Consider the following 22,589-nt stretch of genomic DNA (forward strand, 5'->3'; position numbering starts at 1 on the left):
GTTGTCTGCATCGAGAACATCCATAAGAGACACATTTTGGGGCACAGCTCCAAAGACTGAACTGTATTATAATGCACACTAACAGAAGTTTTGCAGTTTCATAACGGGCATCCATTTGCTGTAAGGAAACGAGTTGTCCAAGACCTTGGATGTTCTCAGTGGAAGCAATAAATCTGGAAAACCTCCTCTGGGAAGACAGAGATTATAGTCCTAACACTGAAGCAATGAGGTACAGACTCGACTCATCTCTCTACTCTGGTACTTCAGGAAGGGCACCATGAGGCTAAACTGACCACTGGTTGGGACAGAATCCTGAGCTAGATGGACTTTACAATCTGATTCAGTACAGTTACTCTTATTTGTGAACTAACAGCAATGACCCCAGTACAAGCTGATTCATTTCACTGGCATCTGTAAAATCACTGCCAGGTACCACTCTGTACCGTGTTCAGTTTATCTTGTAAAATATTAAATACTTGTAATGTCATACTTGTAACAGTGAGACACAGATGTTAGTCTGACAGCAGCAATGTTTCTTAAACCAACTACAGTTACCCAGCCAAAACAACAGTCCCCTTGGAAACTCTCAAGTCTTCTTTCAGCATGTTGACATGTCACAACAGAACAGCCTACTTTAAGAGTCTGTGCTGACCAATTTGTTAGAAAAGTAATTTTGTGCTCGTGCTGAATCCAACCCCCTTCCAAGTGTAATGTGCAGATCCAGCACTAATAATGTGCTGCTTCATTAAAGGACTAGCCCTAAGATCAGGCACCTAAACACAACAGCAAAGTTTAAAAAGAGCTAGCAGTATGATTGATGAAGCTCATATTCTATATACACACATGTAACATGATATTTACAGTTTACTTAAATATTTATTAAATATACATATAGCACAATATATAATTTAAAATACTAAATAGATGGTGCAAAGCATCACTAAAAAAAATCAGACCACTTATCAGGTATCCAAAATCCCCCACAGGAAAAGAGTCTGTCCACTATTGACAGTGGATTTTAAATCCACACTACCAAGACCTGAAACTGTAATTTTTATTTCCATTACATGTATTTAAAATATTACTTCAAAACAAACTTTGCACTTACTATGTTTGGAATGCAAGAGGGGTTGTTTCCAAAAGCTATACCACTGAAAGAACATTCAAATATATGAAAAATTAACATGTTCAAAGAAATTAATTTGAAACTGCTAATAAAATAATACCACTATTATCCACTAGTAAACAAACCGCACTACCAAACAAGGACAAAGAATGTACTACTTAACTACAAGTCTGTGACCCTCCTCTTCCTCCTCATCTCCCCCTCAAAAACTCAAGTGACTTTTCATTTGGAGTCAACATGAGTAAATCTTTTGCAGAAATCTTTGTTCTATGAGCTTCTTGTCTACTGTAAATGCAAGCAAATCTGGGTAAAATAAAGATGACAGGTCTGGAAAATTTCAGTAAAATGGGATGTTTACCTAGTTGTGATTCAAAGTCACCTTAATATTGGCAAAATATATAGTGATCTGTGGACAAATAGTATTACAAACAGAAATAATACTCTAAACGAACAGAAGTCCTTAACAGAGGAAGTTCTTAAACAGTCCATTCAGTACATCTAAAACTTTTAGAATTCAACATAATGTACCACAACATGTTACAGACTCACTCATATTTAGATGACTTCATGATATATCTACAAGACACAGTTGTTACAGGAGAAAACATCATATAACAATCACATAATCTCGAACCAGTCCAGAACTGCCAGAGTATTTTCTATCACAAAGCATATTCTTGTCCATACCAGCTTTTATCATTAGAAGGTACAACAAAAGTCTGTTACACATTTTTCATATTACATCAAAAATTCTAGCTATGCCTGATCACTAATTCTGTTCTTCTGTATTTCTCAAAAGGTTCTTGGAATTCTCTTTGTTTTCTCTTCAAGGAAAGTTCCTATAAAAATTATTTTTTACTGAGTCTCTAGGGCTTCCTGTCACCCATACCTAATTTGGAAAGGAAGATTACATCTTCTACCCTTATCAAGCTACAATTTCAGAATTAGTCCCTTCTTTAGGGAGTTTTTCTTCTCTTTTGACCTTTCAAGAATTCCAGAATTATTTCCACATTTTTAAATCACAAAGGGATTTTAAATTTTGCAGTTTTATCCATGCTAAAATCTAATCAGTTGATACCAACTCCAGATATCTTTTACTAGGTTGCAGTCCCTTTATTAGGGACATCCTTATCTATACAAATGAATGGGACATTCACTTCCAAGCCTAGAGTCCCTCACAATAAGCAACATTTGCTAAGATATTGCAAAAATGAAAGTCTTAGAGACCTGGTTGTTTTGAAGTCTCTCAGAGCTGTGGAAATATATTCAGACAAATGCTTTTCCATAAGCGCTACTCTGATCCAGGCTCGACCCTGCAAGAAACAGATATCAAATATTTAAGTAGCATAGATTGATTTTACATCTGAAAATTAATACAGTTGATTTACCTGGGTGAAATGAACTGATTATCAAAACTACCACTAAACAGAAAATGTTGCTAAGATGTACTTCATTACAGTAATAACAAAAATAGAAAATGCATTCCTACAAATAAACTGTATTGTGAAATAAAGTTCTCCAAAATTAAAAAAAGCTTTAATTATATACTTTAGCTTTTTGAAAATCTCATATGCATAAGTGGTAGCAGATAGGGCAGAAAGCTTTACATTTTAAAGACAATGGTATTGGAAGTATCCAGTCAGTTTCACTGTAAAAGTGAGGGTAGGTAGCAGTAACCTACCCTCAAGGTGATTTAATTCTCTGTGTTTATTCAAATATTTGTGGGATCAACACCCCCCAAAAATTATAACATGTGACATTTTTATTATGTAATTTGCATAAACTATTTTTTCCCCTCAGTAAGGACATTGTTATAGAAGGTGCAAATCTAAATCTAAGAGGCCTAACACTTGTAATCCAAAAGCAAAACTTCATTCAAACAGTTCTAGAAACAACATCAGTAGCTTCAATTCCATTTAGGAATGTATGTTGCACTTTGTTTACAGGTCTCTAGAGCACAGGATTGTAGTTTACAAAAACCAGACATTTCAAATGGATGCCATAGTCACAATTGGCAGTTTAAGAACACCAGAAGCATTTCTCATAATGCCTATAAACTTACAAATAGTTATATTAGTAACAGTCTTTCTGCTTAATGTATTTGGTGCTTATTGACATCTAGCGGAATATCACTACAGACATTCTACCAAAATCACCTGTGTAGATTATAATCCTACTTTTAATTTATATACACCTAGATAAAATTAAAATTATAAAATAAGCAGATGCTAAATAACAACAACAAAAAAGAACTGCTTTCATAAATACCAAACACAGCAAAAACTTTAACATAGAGTGCACTAAAATTAAAAGAATGTTTATCTGGAGAGCTGCCTTCACGTTGCAGTTATTTAGAGAGTAAGTTAAACAGTCAAACCCTGATGCTGCTTAGCTAGCAACTAAAGCCTACACATCTCCTGTGAAAGAAGCAGGGCTAACTAGCACAGGCCAACCCTTACTAACAGGTTCCAGGCTGAAGCAGACACCCATCTGGACCACCAGCAAAACTGATGCGTACCACTGGTATTTGTGTTGACATGCCTCCAACCCTTTCAGATATGGACATCCAAAATGCTCCCACACACATGTTTAAAAATTCAACACTGCTCTCCATGTTCATTGCACAAATTAGCTTCTCTGTTTACTATTTGGCATACAGTTTTCCACAGAGTAAACAAAAATAATTTATTTCTAAGAGTATTTCAGAAAATAGCTTTGCATCTTTTTATCTACTGAATTTAATTTTCATATCTATTAAAATCTCAGGATTCACAAATATAAAATAAACCTTGAATATAAGCAATACAGTCATCAGATTCTATAACATTAATCTCTTCAGAAGGTATTTGGAAATAAATTATCCAAATTATCTGAATTTCCAGATCTCAGCATAAGCAAGAAGAAAAACTGTATGACTTAAATCATCAGACTACTACTCCAGCACATCAAGTGTCAGTAAGAGCATGTAATATTATGGATAGGAAAAACAGTCAATAGCTTTTTGCCATAGAATCCAAAGTGTTTCAAAGTTTTCATGCAAGTTACAGATGCATTTACTATATAAAATTTAAAATCAAGTCTATACAAAAGAAGGAGTAACAGTAGACATAGCAAATAAGCTGTTGTGCAATACTGTGGATCATCAGAATGGCTGCTCAAAGATCAATTCATGGTGCTGCTTGAAGCAAACAATCTTTTATTGAAGAAAACTGTGGTTGTGTAAATACATGTAATTTAAATTGTATTAACCGCAGTCACATCCCTGAAAAAGCCTAAAAAAATGTAAGAATATTTTATCTATCTATCTATCTATCTATCTATCTATCTATCTATCTATCTATCTATCTATCTAATATTGTATATAAGAGGCTAAACATTTCCACCTCAATGACACCAACTGTGAATAATCCAGAGTATAATAAAAGTCTGGAACTACAGCACTTTTAAAATAGGCATGGAACACAGTTTGGATACTTGTTCAAATAACTGATTCTAGTTCATCTAGGAATAAAAATAATTCAGAACATTAATACGTATATTGTTTTATACTACTTATACTTTCAAGTCAGATGGTTCTCTTATCAGTCAAGGCTGATTTACACAAAAATAAATGCTATAGAAAAGCATTGCAATCTAGAAAAAAAACAACTTGTAATCCCCAACAGTTTTGGTTTGGTTTTGTGGGTTGGTTTTGTTTTGTTTTGGTTTGGGGTTTTTTTTGTTTGTTTGTTTTTTTGGTTTTTAAGATGTTGGTCTATACTGTCCCACTACTAAGTTGTAATGATAGGTCAGTTTAAAGTTTATTCTTATTCAGGTCATATGCATATTAAACACATTAAATTGTTACTTCCGTCATGTTTCCATTGTACCTACAATCAGAAATTGTGTTGTCATTTCTATATAGATCCTTCAAAATGATGGATCATTATTAGCAAATAAATCTATTAAAGGCCTCCTGCACAATCACACCAACAAACTCAGGAGTTGATCACACCTTTTCTATTAGTGCATAAATTACAAAAATAAAATTATATTCAGGCTAGGGGAAAAAAATACTGCATTTCTAGTTTTAAAATAGTATTTGTAAGGCATGCGTGCATGAACTTTATTTTGCTCAACATACATAATTTTCTGAAAATGCAGTAAGTTTGAAAATGTGAAGGCAATCATTTTATAATACAACACACCCACTAAATAGAGAATTTGAGATTTATTCTACTGAATAACAAATTTAAAAAGAAACATTCAGATTTAAAAGGTTTCTTAAAAAGTAAATATTTACTAGGTGCATATAAAAAAACTATTTCAAACAATAAAAAAAATTGTGCATCAAGCTTTTCTTCTGGGTACAGAAATGTAAAGTATATTTTAAACAGAAGAAACAGGGGAATAAAGTCAGTTTGACCTTTTTTTTTCCCCCCTACCTTAGCTCTAGAAGAACCGACATTCTCCATGTTCTCAATACTGCAGATGCAATTGTGAGAGACTTTTCGGCAAGCTACTCGAATGTAGTCCCAGAAACTACGAGGACTTTCATAGCCGAACCAGGTGATCTGACCTTAAATCAAAATACAAGATATATAAAAGGCTTATGAACTTCTCTCTCTGCTTACTGGACATAAACATAATTAAAATACTTCCCTATAGGTTGCCTGCACTGACAGGATTTTAGAGTACCAAGTCCATGAATTCCTACTAAAAACTGGCTCACAAGTATAAAAAAAACTTGCATTATGCTTCTCACCTTGGTTCAAAGCCAATCCACAGAGAGAAGGCTTTTGTGTACATATGCGTACTCTGTTGTTTTTTTCCTTGTGAGTATGCTATAATAATACTCAAGAGTTCTTCACAGGACTCTTAAATCACAACAGAGCACACACTGCGACAAAAATATGATGCAAGAAGTTTTTCAGTCATTTGCTTTATGTAGTGCCACGTTTCATTAATACAGTCAAGTAAAGAGAGTTTTGTTCTTTGAAAAAATAAGGTTTTTATGTATATTAAAAAAAAAAGCGCTATATGTCTATATACATAAGACCACTGCTTGCTGTTATATGCTATCTTTATTTTAGGAGCAGATTGGAATTTTTCAAAATGTGCTTTTATTGAAGGAGAAATTGAGGCATGATCAAAAAAGCTTTGCAGTCACAATTTATTTTGAGTATACACAGAAAATTTCTTGGAAAGTTGACCAAAATTAATTGAGGAAATCAATACCTCTTCTGGAGCTTTAACCAAAATCCTTACTTTTTTTTCCACCTTGTAATGTATTGCAGTTAGAAAAAAAAAAGGCAAAAATTTACATACCACTTAACAACCACTTCACACTAAATAAACTTCATCACAGATGTAACAGTTCAGGCCCATTTTTCAGACTGAAAGGCACACAACTGTGAACAGGTATGTAAAAAGCAAAATGAACATTGCCCTCTGGTGACTGCCATTATTACATATGTGCAAAGCCTTCTGTCCGTATAACATGAAATCTTATTATTAAGCTAATTTTATTTGAAGTCTGAGTTGTGCTTCTGAAGTGTTCTTAATCTATCAGTAACACAATAATTATTTTGCTGTTAGAAAGCTCTTATTTCAAGAAAAAATATATTAGATGGATAATACAAATCATACATACTGAAAATAAAAGCCAAATATGATGACAAGGATATTTTTATCTCGCATGACTTATCTTAACTCCAAACATAGCCAGAGTAGTGTCAAAGATCTGTCCCCTATGATCTTAAGAAATTCAAGTGGTGTTTTTTTTTCCCCTAGGGTACATGTAACTTGACTTTGTGGCCCACCTGCTTACTTACCATATGGATTTATTTATTAAATTCAAAGCTTGATAAAAGATTAAAAAAAAAAAAAAGCAGGAAGAATTAATAAATACTACTCAAAATGCCAAAGGATAAAAAAAATCCCAAGGTGTTTCAGTTGTTGTAGATTCAGATCTTCTCAGCTCTAAGGACTAAAATAAAAGAATTTCTGTGAGGTAAGTGCTCTTACACGCTCACTATTTTTCTTGAAATGCCAAGTGTAGTGGACAGCAACAAGAATTCAACGGCATTTTAGCAACGCGAAAGCTACAGTTCTTTTTCATATTCTTTACTATATCAGAAACATTTCTGCCCTGGGGATTACACACCTGCAAAGTTAAATACAACTTAAGCGTGAAGATGACCGACCAATTCCACTGCCAACTAATAAAGGCAAGCATATCATACAATAACTTTTGTGGCTTTTTCAAATTATCTTAAGGACAGAATATATTCTGAAAACCCCTGACAGTTTTACTCTATATAGTTTTCTGAAGTCACTAATTCAAAGTATTTCCTTTTACCAATAAATACCTGAAAAACACATGTAATTTAAACTTAAAAATACCCTTATAACATAAATACATACCAGCACACAGCACTTATTTGGCTTACACTGATCAACAAAGCAAGTTGGCCATAATTACAGTACACTCTGACATAACAGTGGGCTCTCATCTCGCAGCCAGCTCTGAGAGAAGAGTATGATGGGTTTCAGACTTCAGTAGGAATTGTTATTGCTTGAAAACTCAAAGTCAGCTCAGGACCTTCGGTGACCCAAGGACTTCTATATTTCACTATTTTCTCCCTACAGCTTTAAACCTTGCCCCACTCCAGCAGTTAACACCATCTGAAGAAAAACTTCCTTCCTATACACAGAAAAATGTTGGAAAAGACTGAGAATAGTGAGAATGTATTCATGAACTACTAAATAAGATATTACACTGTATTTCCTACAGTTATAAAGGTTTCACTGTATGAAATTCTATCTGGCCCTCAATGCACTCAAAGTACATAGCCACATAGCCATACACAATAAGAAATCTCAAAAACAAAGAATGAAATAGTTCCCACTACCCAGCATTTGTCAGGCTGTGCCTTGGAGTACTGCATCCAGTTCTGGTCCCCACAATTCAAGAATGACACAGATCGGCGAGAGTCCAAAGGAGGGTCACAAAAATGTTCAAAGGGCTGAAGAACCTGCCCCATGAGAAGACTGAATGCATTGGGTCTTTCCTCCCTAGGGAAGAGGAGGCTGAAAAGGGAACTCATCACAGTATTCTGGTACTTAAAGGGCAGCTACAACGATGGAGGCTCTCTCTTTACAAGGAGTCACATAGAGAAGATAAAGGGCAACAGGTACAAGTTGCACTGCAAGAGGTTTCATCTCAACATAAGAAAGAAAATTTTTTACTGTAAGAAAAATCATTCACTGGAGCAACCTCCCCAGGCAGTGGAAGACACCCCATCATCAGAGGTTTTCAAGATGCGATTTGACAGGGTGCTAGATAATCTCATCTAGGCTCCTTTCCCACAAAAGGTTAGATTAGATGATCTTCTGAGGTCCTTTTCAGCCTGGGCTGTTCTGATTCTATGATTCCAAATTTGTATCTATATTTTAAACAGTCCTAATAAACTTGAAAGCTAATTTTAGTATACAACTTATATTCTGTCAAAGTACTTCTTAAGGCAAGAGTAAGTTTCCTGGGAGGGCCAAAGGACTTTGTGGTCTTTGCCATGAAGTTTATATATGTCACTGGAAGACAGATAAGCTGACAGCTACTCCAACAGGAATGACTTTATTGTTTTTGTCAAGCAAAACTGTTAGGTAAACATGGATGCTGCATGTTTAACATTAAACATTGTTCAAATTAATTCAATTCTTGTGTACAGAATTGTGCAAAGCAAACAAACAATATAATGAAAACTATTTCAGCACATTTTTGAACACTGCTACACACCTATTTGTATCAACCCATTTCTGCTCCAGTCTGACTAGATAAAAACACTAGTTGTTGCAGATCTTTCTTCATGCCCAAGAAATTCTTAACAAGTCAGACATGAAACAGTTTGATATCTACTCAATCACAGTCCAATTTCATATCTACAAAGTTCCACAGTTGCAAAGTAGTAACGACTAGGGTGCTCTAAGGTACAGGCAGCTTTTCTCCAGATTTCTCTGTATTATATAGTTCACAGAAAATTTTTCTATCCTGCAAAAAAAAAGTTTTAATGCAATTTGTTGGTAATAAACTGGTATACTAGTCCTTTGAGGAAGTTCCATGATACCTACTTTTTTTATTTTAGGCCTACAGAATGGGTGATTAAAAATTAAAAAGTTACAGTAGTTCATAAACCCACTCCTCCAGACAATTATAAACCCATTTAAGATTTTGCTCCATACAGGAAATAGGAGAATGAGATAAACCGCAAGTTACACAGGAGTCCTACTATTTTTTTTTCCAGCCAAAAAAACAGTAATAGGGTCACTATGTGTGTATAAATATTAAATCTAGTAACAGAAGCTATTCTGCTAATAGCATTATTGCACCAAATAAAGTGCCACCACAGCTATATGCTTAGACTTTGTCTTTTTCATTACAGTAGTGCCTTCAGCTCTTATTTCCTTAACCTACCTTTTCCACCCTCATTATATCTCCATTAGTGCAACTATTTTGTCTTATTTCTGTCAGGATAAGCAGCATTACAAGCTCAATGTAACTTGATTCTTTGTTACACTCAAAGAATCCTGCTTCCTCACCTGTGACCTAAACCTACTAGTGCAAACTGTCTTCTGTAAACGTAATTCATAGACTTTCCCTCTGTAACCACTGTTTATGCCTGAATTATTAGAATTCAGGGAATTTTGATTAATTAAAATGATATTAATATATTTTCATATATATTTTTATCTATACTATATATATTAAAGTAAAAAACAATATCAGAAGAGATAAACTGTGCACCGTAGATATAAGAAAAGTCTTTCACTGTTTCTGAAATAAACTATTTAATAATTCATCTTACTATGAAGTGGAAAAACTAAACATTTATCAGTGACACCACTAGTACAGCCGTTTACCATTACTATTACCAGGCTATTGATGATGCATGAAACTAGAACATTTTTAGAACGAGGAAAGTAAGAAAATTATGACATTTTCCACTGAAGCAGCACTGATCACCTTGAAGCTTACTACTCATAGCAAGTTTTCTAAAAGCAAACTTCAGAGTCACTAATAATTAGAAATAACACAGATCAGAGACAAGCAGCTTCCATGGGCAACTCTAGCAGAAGCTTTTGATGTGTTTATAATACCTTCTAAGTGTACATACAGGAAAAAAGGCACACAAAGTTGTTAAAGTGTCAAAATAGCACAGTATAGCATACTGGTTTGTGTCATTATGGTCGTAAATGCAAGTAAGTGTATAGATGACAACTAAGTTCACAGTAAGTATGACATGCAAAAATTACTGAATTCACAAGCAAGATACACTATATAGGTTGTCAGTGACAATTTATATATCAAAACTATTTCTAAGTATGTGTACTGGCTAGCAGTTTGGTTATAAACACATTTTTCTGTAAAGGATTTTAAAATGAAAACACAGTCAACAAATACATAAACATGACAATAATTTTCAGCAATATGTTTGAGATGATAGCCATAAAAATTTACAATAATTAACATTCTTCAGTACTAACTCAGTTAAAATTAATTTAAAGTGATAGTAAAAGGCAGAAAACCATACAACACTGTGATATACTAAAGACAATATATGCATCACTTTGAATTGACTTCAGGTTTTAAATCAGCTAGGACATACCTGTGACCAAATCCCACATACTGTTGCTGAACACTTTTTGATGCCCCTACCATTTCTGCACTAACTATATTTACTTAGCAGATCTGATAAAAAGGACATTTACAGGAAATATACCTGAAAAACCTGTGGCCAACAGAGAAAACAAGAAAACACCAAGACAACTACAAGATACATCTTAATCTTGTAGTAACAGTTAAGGAACAAATTCCAAACAACTATCTGGGGAAAAAAAATGGCCCCTGAAATGACCCAGCTTGCTTTAAAGATTATAAAACACATATATTTGTATACAAATTTGTAAAAGCCCTTTCAGGACTACAGGTCTTATGTGGTCCAGAGACTTTCAAACACACAATCTCTCTATCACAGAATCATGTAGGTTGGAAAAGACCTTGAAGATCATGTAGTCCAACCATTGACCTAACATTGACAGTTCTCAACTACACCATATCTCTCAGCACTGTGTCAACCCAACTCTTAAACACCTCCAGGGATGGGGACTCCACTACTGCCCTGAGCAGCCCATTCCAACACCTAACAACCCCTTCTGGAATGAAATGCTTCCCAATATCTAGTCTGAACTTTCCCTGGCGCAACTTGAGGCCATTCCCTCTTGTCCTGTCTCTTTCTACTAGGCTAAAGAGACTCATCCCCAGCTCTCTGCACCCTCCTTTCAGGGAGCGGTAGAGGGCGATGAGGTCTCCCCTCAGCCTCCTCTTCTCCAGACTAAACACCCCCAGTTCCCTCAGCCGCTCCCCGTACGACCTGTGCTCCAGACCCTGCACCAGCTTCCTTGCCCTTCTCTGGACACGCTCGAGTCATTCAATGTCTTTCTTGTAGTAAGGGGCCCAAAACTGAACACAGGAATCGAGGTGCGGCCTCACCAGTGCCGAGCACAGGGGTAAGATCCCTTCCCTGTCCCTGCTGGCCACGCTATTGCAGACACAAGCCAGGATGCCATTGGCCTTCTTGGCCCCCTGGGCACCCTGCTGGCTCCTGTTCAGCCGGCTGTCAATCAACCCCCCAGGTCCCTCACTGACTGGCAGCTCTTCAGCCACTCCTCCCCAAGCCTGTAGCGCTGCTGGGGGTTGTTGTGGTCCAAGGGCAGCCCCCGGCATTTGGCCTTATGGAAACTCCTCCAGTTGGCCTCAGCCCATGGCTCCAGCCTGTCCAGGTCTCTCTGCAGAGCCTCCCTGCCCTCGAGCAGATCAACACTCCCACCCAACCTGGTGTCATCTGCAAACTGACTGAGGGTGCATTCGATCCCCTCGTCTAGATCATCACTAAAGATGTTAAACAGGAGTGGCCCCAACACCGAGCCCTGGGGGACACCACTCGTGACCAGCCGCCAACTGGATTTAACTCCGTTCACCACAACTCTCTGGGCCCGGCCATCCAGACAGTTTTTTACCCAGCGAAGCGTGTGCCCATCCAAGCCATGAGCAGCCAGTTTCTCCAGGAGAATACTGTGGGAAATGGTGTCAAAGGCCTTGCTAAAGTCAAGGTAGACAACATCCACAGCCTTTCCCTCATCCAATAAGCAGGTCACCCTGTCGTAGAAGGAGATCAGGTTTGTCAAGCAGGACCTGCCTTTCATAAACCCACACTGACTGGGCCTGAGCATCTGGTTGTCCTGCATGTGTTGTGTGATGGCACTCAGGATGAGCTGCTCCATCAGCTTCCCGGGCACCAATGTCAAGCTGACAGGCCTGTAATTTCCCAGATCATCCTTCCGACCCTTCTTATAGATGGGTGTCTCAATGGCCAATTTCCAATCTGTCGGGACCTCCCCGGTCAGCCAGGACTGCTGGTAAATGATGGAAAGTGGCCTGGCGAGCACCCCAGCCAGCTCCTTCAGCACCCTCGGGTGTATCCCATCTGGTCCCATAGACTTGTGTGTGTCTGTGTGATGCAGCAGGTCACTCACTGTCTCCTCCTGGAATGCAGGGAGGTCGTTCACCCAGTCTCTTTCTTCTGGCTGAGGAGGCTGGATTCCCTCAATACAGCTGGAATACCACTTACTCTCTGCTGTATTACAACCATGCAAATTCTTACTCCTAAGAAGGAATAAACGAGTCACTCATCTTTTTTTCTGTTACTCCTTCTCTCCTAAATTTTAAAGATCTCCAATTGTCCTGTTCAGTAATATATCTTGCCATCAGGCATGCTACACAGCTTATTTTAATGACAGGAAGAACACATGCTTCATATTCTCCTCATTGCAATATTTGGTCTAAGTCTGCATTCACAACAAATCCAGCACTTCTAGGGAGTAACCAGCTACACTACACATACAATATTACACAGTACAAGGATAAGTATCTCTCCACTTCATAGAGCAGAAGGCAGTCAATGACTTGCAATCCCTGGAAAGGCAGTTAATACAACTTACCCAAACTCTCTCTCTTTTCTTTGGGGCAATTCAGAAAATGGACTGTGAGCCAGGCTGCTTTTTCTAACAACAGTGGCTTGTTCCTGACTGATAAGTACTGACATTGGTGTACATGTAACTGTAAGGTAATACAGATGTGGCCTTTTGGCCATGCCATATTATGTTACCTTTTTAGAACTATTTCAGTGCCATATGTGCTACATCTTCTGTATCACATAAAGAGATACTTGCATTCAAGCAGTGTTCACAGATCTCTGTTGTGTGAGCTGATATATTTATGCTGATCTCATTTTATTACTAAGCAAACGCCCACATCTAAACCACTCTTAAGAAAATGAGCAGCTGGGTTAAAGAAGAGCATGGATAGGGAAAGTTACTAGTTTTCTGCCTGTTTGACTTCCTGGTCTGGATCAGCACAGGATCTGGTGAACACTACAGCAACTATCAGGTAAAGGTAAACACACAGTGAGAGTGAGGGGAGAAAAAAAATAATTCTGTAGCAAACTGCACTGAGTTTAAGCAACGTCATGGAGATTTTCAAGACTCAACTGGAAAATGCCATGAGCAATCTAAGACAGCCATGCTTTAAGCAAAAGATTGGACTGGATGACTTGCTAAGGTACTTTCCAAACTGAATTCTTCAATGATTTGGGAAAGAAGAAGCCACAACAAAACCACCCAAACCACTATGACCCTTTTGCTATTCAGAGCTGGCAACATCAGTCAGTTATCTATCAAAAATCAATTTAAAAATGGTGCTCATATTGCTACAACTGGCATTTCTAGCAGAACAGCCAGGAGGATGAGGCTTGGAGAATTATTATTTCAGAATTCTTATTGCAATGGTTTCAGGAAAAGCATAAAATTTTAATCCTTGTAGTTGAACATTTTTTCCCCTTAAGATGGCTATCCTTCCTTCCATTTTGTTTTGTCTAGATCCTATCTGAACACGAAACCAGTAAGCAGGAACAGTCACTATATTCCATCAAGACTATGCTTTGCTCCTTAAAAACATATTATATTTAATGTCAGAAAAGGCAGTTACCAGTAAGAGTTTTGTAATAAAGGTAAACTTAGTCCTTTACAAAGCAAATTAAATTATTTTTTTTTTTTTAATTTCTCCCTTCCTCACCCAGTACTTGAAGGAAGTTTAAGATTCAGAATTGTTACTTGCCATGGCCTTAAGAAAGTAAAGGTCTATATATGCAAACTCTCAAATCTGCATGACTGGTTTAACTACACTGCCATGGAATTATCCTGACAATTTTGATACAATGCAGCCATTTATCTTACCATAGACAAACAGATCATATATGTTCTGCTTGCTTTAAAACACTTTAAACAAACCACTGCAATCACCAGTCTGCTTTCAGTGTGCTCCTGACACAAAATACGCATTCAGAATATATTAGTCATTTCCATCAATAAAATGCAATTTCCTTCAAGCCTTGTGTTGTATAATATACATCCTCTTAAAAAAAATCTGACTTGTCATGTTACATTTATTATCTAAATTTCCCTTTCAAGTTTTTAAAGAATGACAATTACTTGCAATGATCCTAGCTTATTACCAAAATATTCCCTATTTGCAATACAATGCACAAGTTGCTGCCTTTTTCTGCATTTTTATTTAACCCTGCAAACTTAGAAAATCATACTGGTAATTACATGGGGAAGACTGAAGCAACAATTTAGGTTTTTGATTTTCTCTATTTATTTGAAATAAATTTTTACTTGTAAATTTCATTTGCCTGTAACCCATTTGCCAACCTGTCAAGACTTCTCTGTACAGCCTGCCCTGAATAATAGACTGTGAAGCAAAATAACGTTGGGAAAAAAATTATGTAAAATTCAGAATGATTTTTGCTCAAACATCACTGAAACTGTGGGAAAAGAAGAAAACAGAGCAATTTCCTTACAGTGTCAAGTTGCTAAGTACCCATAATCACTCCAATAATCTTTGTCACAATGTGACAAATACTGTATTTCTACCCCACTGTGTGGTTTTGTTTTTTTTTCCTTCTGACAGAATGACAGCAGGTAGCAATTGTGCTACTCAAATGTCAGCCTACACACAATATTGTTCACAACGCTTAGTTATGAATATTAAAAAGCAAAAGTATGAAAAGGAGTAGATTGTCATATTACACATCTATATTTAGGTGATTATGATGTCCCTCATAATCCTCCAATAATTTCAGAAACTGTACACAGAACTGAGAAGTGAAGAGAAGCTTCCAAAGTCCTTTTCTAGAGACTGTTACTGCTGAGGCACACTGTTATTTTAGCAAAGCAGCTTCCTCTAGAACAATCAGAAAATGCAAACAGACGTTTTCTTGAATTAGAACAACATCTGACTCAAATACAAGAGGAAAATCAACAACTGACCCTTCTCAAAAGCAATTTAATCCAGGTCCATTACATTCCAGTAGCAAAAACCAGCTTCACCAGGAGGGTGAGGAATGGGAATGAAAGGACCTAAACAATTCTGGAAAAAAAGACAACAAAAGCAGGGAATGGAGAAAGAAAAGGGAACAGCACCACATATATGCTCTGTTGCTTCTGTTGAAGCAGAAGCAGCTACAGTTGTCTTCCAGACTCTGACTCTTAGGACACAGCTTTATCATAAAGCAGAAAAGCAGACAAAGCTCAGCACCATGGCAACATCCACTTGCTTAATTACCAGCTGAGAAGGTTTCCAACAAGAACATTGGAAACATGTTCCACACACAAAAACCGTTTCCTTCACTTTTTCACAGTAATGCAAGAAATCAGGAAGGCAAAGCAAAGAGACAGAACACAAAGAAAGCCAACACTTTCAGTCAGCATATCAAGGAGTTTTTACAGATGTACACTGGTTTCATATAAACAAATTATCATGGCAGAAACATCACCAGTAAGGAAGTTAATTAACATACCTTTCAGTCGATGACTTAGAATCTGTTCCAGAATGGCTGCAAAATTATTAAATTCAGGGGAAGTATCATCTATAGTCTCAAAACAGGAACGGTCAATCAGAGTCTTGACTGAAAACCTAAGAGCAAAAGTACAGGCCAATCATAAATGATGTGGATAGCTATTGGTCCTCTACAGCAGGACAGTAGTTTGTGTAAACCAAGCGATCAACGAACCGGAAATCCACCTTGATGTTTTCAAGTTCAGTCAGAGCAACACAAACATACCATATCGAGAAATAGCCTGGAAATACAATCACCACTGTTGGTCTTAGACATAAAGCCTTAAAACCAAAACTAAAACAAAAATCCCCACACTTTTTACATAGAAGTGAGCTAATTAATTTCTAATTATTTTCCTCCTCTCAACTATTTTAATAAAGCTGCAGAAAAACAAGCACTCAAAAGCATCCAATATCAATTTCTCTTTGTAATCCTAAACATTGTGATTTTTGCTTATTTCATTAGTTTCTTTTATTCCAAAAATCCATGCCCAAAAATCAGAAGTATAAACTTTATCCTATTATGAGAACACTGTCATGTCATCCTAATGCAAGAATAATACAAACATACTACAAAACAATGAATTTCATGCACTGTTAACTCTCTGCATTAACTTGGACAGGCTGATTTTGCTGTGAATGGGGGGTAATCCCTATTCACCACTATACTACTTCATTATTATGCCAGAAAAGCTATCAATTTAAATGATCTAACATTTGAAATTGTAAAGGCTGAATCAAACCACTGTAAAAAGCAGACAAGATCTAACTAGTCAATCAGCCAGTTAGCTGTTAGTTTAGTTACTCCTGAACTTACACAATTTCATTCTTATTCAGAAGATAGCTTAAACCTCAAGAAACAAGACAAAAATTGATTTTTCTCTTGCCTTGGCCAATTTTATTTTCCTTCCGGCTCCTTATTCTTCAGTTTTCAGTTTCAAGTCAGGTTTTGTATGTCCTCAACCTTGAAAGTAACACTTATTTTGAGGAATTTCTTATGTTTTTTGTGACGATCCTTATTTGTATCAATTGTGCCATATTAGAGCCTGAGGAAACAGTCTTTGCAACACCCAAACTTCAACAGTGCCAGCTTTGTAAGTTTTCACTCTGCCTGCTCGTCCCAGACCCTGTACCTGAGCACACTGCTCCCTCACATGTGCCAGTTCTACTTTTTATGGGGCTCACTGTGAACTAATCTAGATTTTTCAGCACTTGACAGGATGAATGGAGGGACTCTTAAGGATGGATACATTCATAATAAATATGTTTCACAGCACCTCAACTCAACCAGTTCCACAGCACAACTCCAGAAGCAGCATACTATACAGACATGGGGGCAAGAATGAGACTCCTTAAACCAGGAGTACTATTTTCAAATGTTCTGTACTGTAGAAGTAACTTAACAGCATCCATAGTGGAGTCAGCACAACCTCCTGATAACCGATATACTGAATGAAATTAATTATGCTCAAACTGAATTGACATATATATGTATTTCAAGAGTTTCAACTCAATTATGTTATACTAAGTAAACTTCTGAATAAAGACTCCCCATCCTACCCTTCCTGTAGGCTTCTATTGTTGTAGCGTTTTTTTGGCAGGACGGGAATTAGGAGTGAGAAGGGTGGGGGAGGAAGTTTCTGCAGTGCCAAGTTATGACTCAGTTGTGAACTCCTCCACATTTTTAACCAATTTTGAGTAAGTGAGAGACATGCATGCCCACTAGTAAATGTCTACCTAGTCAGTACCAATTGCTATCGACTACCCTAATGACAGTAATGATTGTTTCCTCAAAGCTATACCAAGAGCTGTAAAATTATCTATGAAAAAACTTCTTAATTTTGAAAAACAAATGCATATAACAATGCCACAACTAAGTCAGTATTAACTCTAACAAGATGATGACTCCCACACTGTGCAGGTCTGAAAAAGAGAAGGTGCAGCCTAAACAATCATGGGTACAAACACAAGAGACACTGGGTGTGTTAGCAGTGTAATGTACGGGATTATATATAGGAATATCACCTTAAAACTCAGACGTGATAATGACACAATCATTCATAAACTGCAAAACAAAGTAGTGCATAATATGTGTCTATGCCTATTTTTCCTCTATTCAGTGTCCTACTTAAAAAATTCACTGGTTAATATCGTATGGAATACATATTCAGAAACTGAGATGTATGCAAGAAAAAACACTTAAGAGCAATTCACATACACTTCTAAAACAATCATAGAAAAGTACTTTTTTTTTTTTAATTTTTAAAGCATTGTGCAATTCAGTTGAAGGAAATAAAAACCTCCTAGTTTTTAAGGATACAGCAGTTTTTGAAATACCTAGGGTCTGATTAGAAAAGACTGTCTAACAGCTCATCATTATTAATGGTGGTCTTTTTAAGTGCTCATATTTCTGCCATCATGCTCTCCATAGAAATATTAATTTCCACCACTCTACACTTTCACCAAAACCCTAAACAACCTTTATAGCTATGTCAAGTTTCGCTGAAACTGGCCTTTAGGAGAACTGACAGGGAGTACGAGTATGTACACCTTATTTCCACAGACCAGGAAGATAACAATGCTACCAGGCAAAGTCTGAATGATTGGAAGTATTCTCTGGGACATTTGAAAGCTAAGACAAGTATTTCTGTGTTGTGTTTATTTTTTGTTTTTTCTTTTTTCTCCAGAACTACTGAGACACAAATGTATCTCTAAGTGTAAGTTAAAAGTCACCAACACATTTTGCATGTTTGAAATTCACACTTCTACATATCTTAAATGCTTTTTCCAATCTGTGTGATAAGCCGATAAGCATGCATAAGCATGATGTCTTTGAAAAAAGTTTACACTGTAAGGACTGGGTAACCAATTTTAGTCAGTCATGAGAGATGCCTCATATACTGTTTCCAGTGTACGCAACACCCCCCACCCCACCACCCCCCCCAAAAAAAAAAAGAAAGTCTATGCTATTGCACAGTTATGTGGAACCACTTAGGGACTGAAGGTCAAGGAAGAAAAGGTCAGGTCTAAAGTACACAAGCGCTATGAACTAAAAAAATGTCCAAGCAGGCAGAGTTAGAGCAGCTTTCTTGTTTCCCTTTCTCACTCCCAACTTCATCTTCTCTCCACTGGGCTGCTACAGCAGCACCACACTCACTCTAGGTAACAAAAGAAAGCGTAACAAAAGGGCATGAGAAAGTAAAGTGGGTAAAGTGGCTTGAAAACAAAATTTTCTAAGATGAATTTTTATTGTGGACTGTAGGAGCAGAGGAGTAATATAGCTCCAATACTGTTGCTTCAAGACTCTTTAAAAAAAAACAGTACCCAATCACTTCCCATTGTTTAACTGCAACAGTAGGGTTATTTTGTTGTTATGTTTGGGGTTTTTTCCTATGGTAACTGCCATTGGAGAGATTCCAATATCAGTGTTTCTAACCGACTTTTGTGAAGTCTGATGTTTTAAAATTCTTATATATTCTTCTCTGTCATGAATCTATTCTTGCTTGAGCTGAAAAAGGATGTAGAAACAGTAGCATTCTCCAACCTTAGAAAGACCTTTGGAATTATGTAAGAGGGAAACATTCTTGGATTAGAAAGATTTACAGCAATCTTTTTGAGGTGGGTTCTTCCACTGTTTTGCAAGATGCAAAAGAAAGTCTCACAAATTTCTTGAGTAACTCCAAACTAAAGCAAAACCTTTTGTGGATATATTCCAGGTCTACAGGCTTATTCCCAAAAGAGTAATAAGCCTCTACTCAAAAAGCAAACAGACAGAAAAAGTGACTGCTATATGAATTTGTCACTTTCCACTGTCAGATTCTGCTTCTCTCAGTTTTCAAATGAATGGAAGGATTCTGTCAAATTTATTTAGCTTGCAATTTGGGAAATATAACTAAAATGCATTTTAAAGAACATAAGATATTAATATAAAATAATCCCTAAGACTGTAAATTAATATCCCTTATATTGGAGGACACTGCTTGGACATGAAACCTAACAGTTCAGCTAAGGGTCAATGTCACTGCAACAGCTCATACACATATTAGCAAAATCACTATTTTAAAAACATATTTCCTGACAGTTCAATTCTGTATTAACATTCTGTATTTAAGCTATGACTCTCACTTCCAATGCCTGTCTCTACTTTTTTGGTGGTTTTGTATCTATATGGATCTTTGAGCTATGAATCTTGGAAAAGACTAGATTAAAACCAGGTAAACAACCCAGCACCACTTAATGGAAAATAGAAGGCATCAAACTTCAGGGAAAAAAGGTAGGGAATGAGACAGAGCTCAGAACATACATTACTTATTCAGACAAAAAAAATTCTAAAAATTACTGCAATTTAAATCATGGCTGTGCAGTTACACAAACATAACCATGCATTTTAACATGCAAATGGTTTATGGAACTTAAGTAATGACATTACTTCCCGTGACTCCAGTGCCACTCAGCTTTTTCATGGAAACAAACCGTTCCTTCCAAAGCTGCAAGTATAAGAAACTATCCACATGTGCATGAGGAGTTAGATATCATCACTGTAAGAAAAGACTAAAACGCAAAGGCTGGTTTAACTATTAAGTAAAAATCTGCTAAATTGAAGCTTTGGCAAAATCAGTTCATTAAATTAATAAGAGACTGTTAACAAACGATAATTCAGAATATCATCTTTCTTGTGATCTCTCACCTTCACTGGGTAGTAAGTCATATCATCCAAATTTAATTGAATCAATTCATTGGACCTATTTTTACAAGAAACATTTCACATTCTCATAGGACTTCGATGAGAAAGGACTATTATCTTACTGGTTTTGATACCAATTTGGATATTCCTAACAAATAACACTTTTCAATAATAGAAAATGTGTAATAAATACAGTAAAGCACAGGAATATTTTAAACACTCTTACACTGGCAAAATAATCAAAATAAATGTATACACATCATAATAACACAAATCCTTTTTCCTCATCATCCTTTCCAGTTTTTATAGGGTATTTACAAACTAGGAACTTCAGGTTTTGTGAAGATGCAGCAAAATTAAATTGTTTTAATGAAAATAATTAAAATATGTCAATTTCAAGTAGCCTCTGCAGTAGCTCTTTGTTTCATATGCATTTGACTGAATTCCCTCAGATTTCTAGGCATCTTTAAAAGTATTACAACATCATTTCAACTGCAGAACAAGGACATGAAATAAACCAAAAAGTAAAATGTAACAGCACAGAGTGCAGAAGAGTTCATCTCAAATGAAGAGGCAGAAAAAAATAACAAGCTCTGCAGAATACAATATACTCCTCTAAGAAGAACTGTTTATATCCTGCAAAATTATGTCATTACTTGACAAAACTGTTGTTTTCCCAAGCCCATGGACTGGCAATATCTGTATCTCTGTAACAACAGTGAAACTGAAAACTTCTGTTTCTTCCATTTGTTCTGCTTCAGCAAGTTTAATAAAAAAATCTTCTTTTGGGGCATATCTTTTTCATGAGTAGAGGTAAGAATAAAAGCCTGGGAAAAGACAAAATAGTATTGATGCTACTCTGAAACCCAGATACTAGGACTTGAAGGAGTATTGAAGCAGATTCTTTTTAGTAGCCAGATGATAAAGTTACACTTTGTAAAACTCATTAACAATGTACAGTAAAAGGAAAAAAAAAAAAAAAAAAGACTATGATGTCCTAAACTGCCTTTAAAAATCCTGCTGCAGCAATAACTGGTGACCATACAAAATGATCTAATAGATGTCCTGGTACATTATTAAAATTTGTGAGAATTAAAATGATATCATAGCTCATATGAAGACCTTCTCCAGATCATGTTCAAATTAGCTTGAAAACTTAAAAATTCAGCAATTGAGACAAACTAACGGAGTTGCTGCTACCAGCACATTCATGTATTTAAAAGTTTGCCATGATGCAATGGGTCTGTACTGCACACTTGGAAATGATGCATGAATTCAACAATGACAGCAGTGGAAACGCTTACATGGAAAGGCATAGGAATTATGATTAAGCTTGTACAAGCTCAGCACTAAGATGCTAAAAAAAAATAAATTAATTGAATACACTAGATCTAGCCTGTACTGCAGATTTCCTGATCTAGATTTTGGAGATAAAAATATCCCCTGAACGTAGCCTCCTCGGGACCGCTCTTGCGGCAGCAGTGCGTTAGCAAGAACACCACGGTTTGCCACTTTTGCAGCAGCCTGGAAGCAGAGTTCTAGGTTTCACTTCACGTCCAATATATATTTTCAACCTTCAAAGCGGCCGTACCGCGTCAATCTAGGAGAAATCGGCGCGACACCCATTCTATTCGCACCAAGAGGCAAGCCTCTCAGGTCAGCATCGCTGAGAGTTCAGCCTTCCCCGCCTTCCTCCGCCACACGCCTTTCGCCCAGGAGCGCCGTCGAGGTGCTGAAACCGAGCCTGCCCCCCACCCCTCGCCAAAGGCCGTCGAACACCGCGACGC

At 36.7% G+C, this 22,589-nt stretch overlaps 1 protein-coding gene across 1 annotated transcript in view; it reads right to left on the reverse strand.

Annotated features, from left to right (window-relative positions):
* Positions 1 to 22,589, reverse strand: part of RUNDC3B (RUN domain containing 3B) — a 63,902-nt gene that overhangs the window by 34,753 nt on the left and 6,560 nt on the right. Inside the window, exons 2-4 of the mRNA XM_026843309.1 lie at positions 16,081 to 16,196; positions 5,551 to 5,684; positions 2,354 to 2,439 (exon numbers count right to left, since the gene is read on the reverse strand). Coding sequence (XP_026699110.1) covers positions 2,354 to 2,439; positions 5,551 to 5,684; positions 16,081 to 16,196 — 336 coding nt within the window. The remainder of the gene's footprint in view (positions 1 to 2,353; positions 2,440 to 5,550; positions 5,685 to 16,080; positions 16,197 to 22,589) is intronic.

Source organism: Athene cunicularia, assembly GCF_003259725.1.
Source record: "Athene cunicularia isolate RWA chromosome 2 unlocalized genomic scaffold, athCun1 chr2_part1, whole genome shotgun sequence".
NCBI lineage: Eukaryota > Metazoa > Chordata > Aves > Strigiformes > Strigidae > Athene > Athene cunicularia.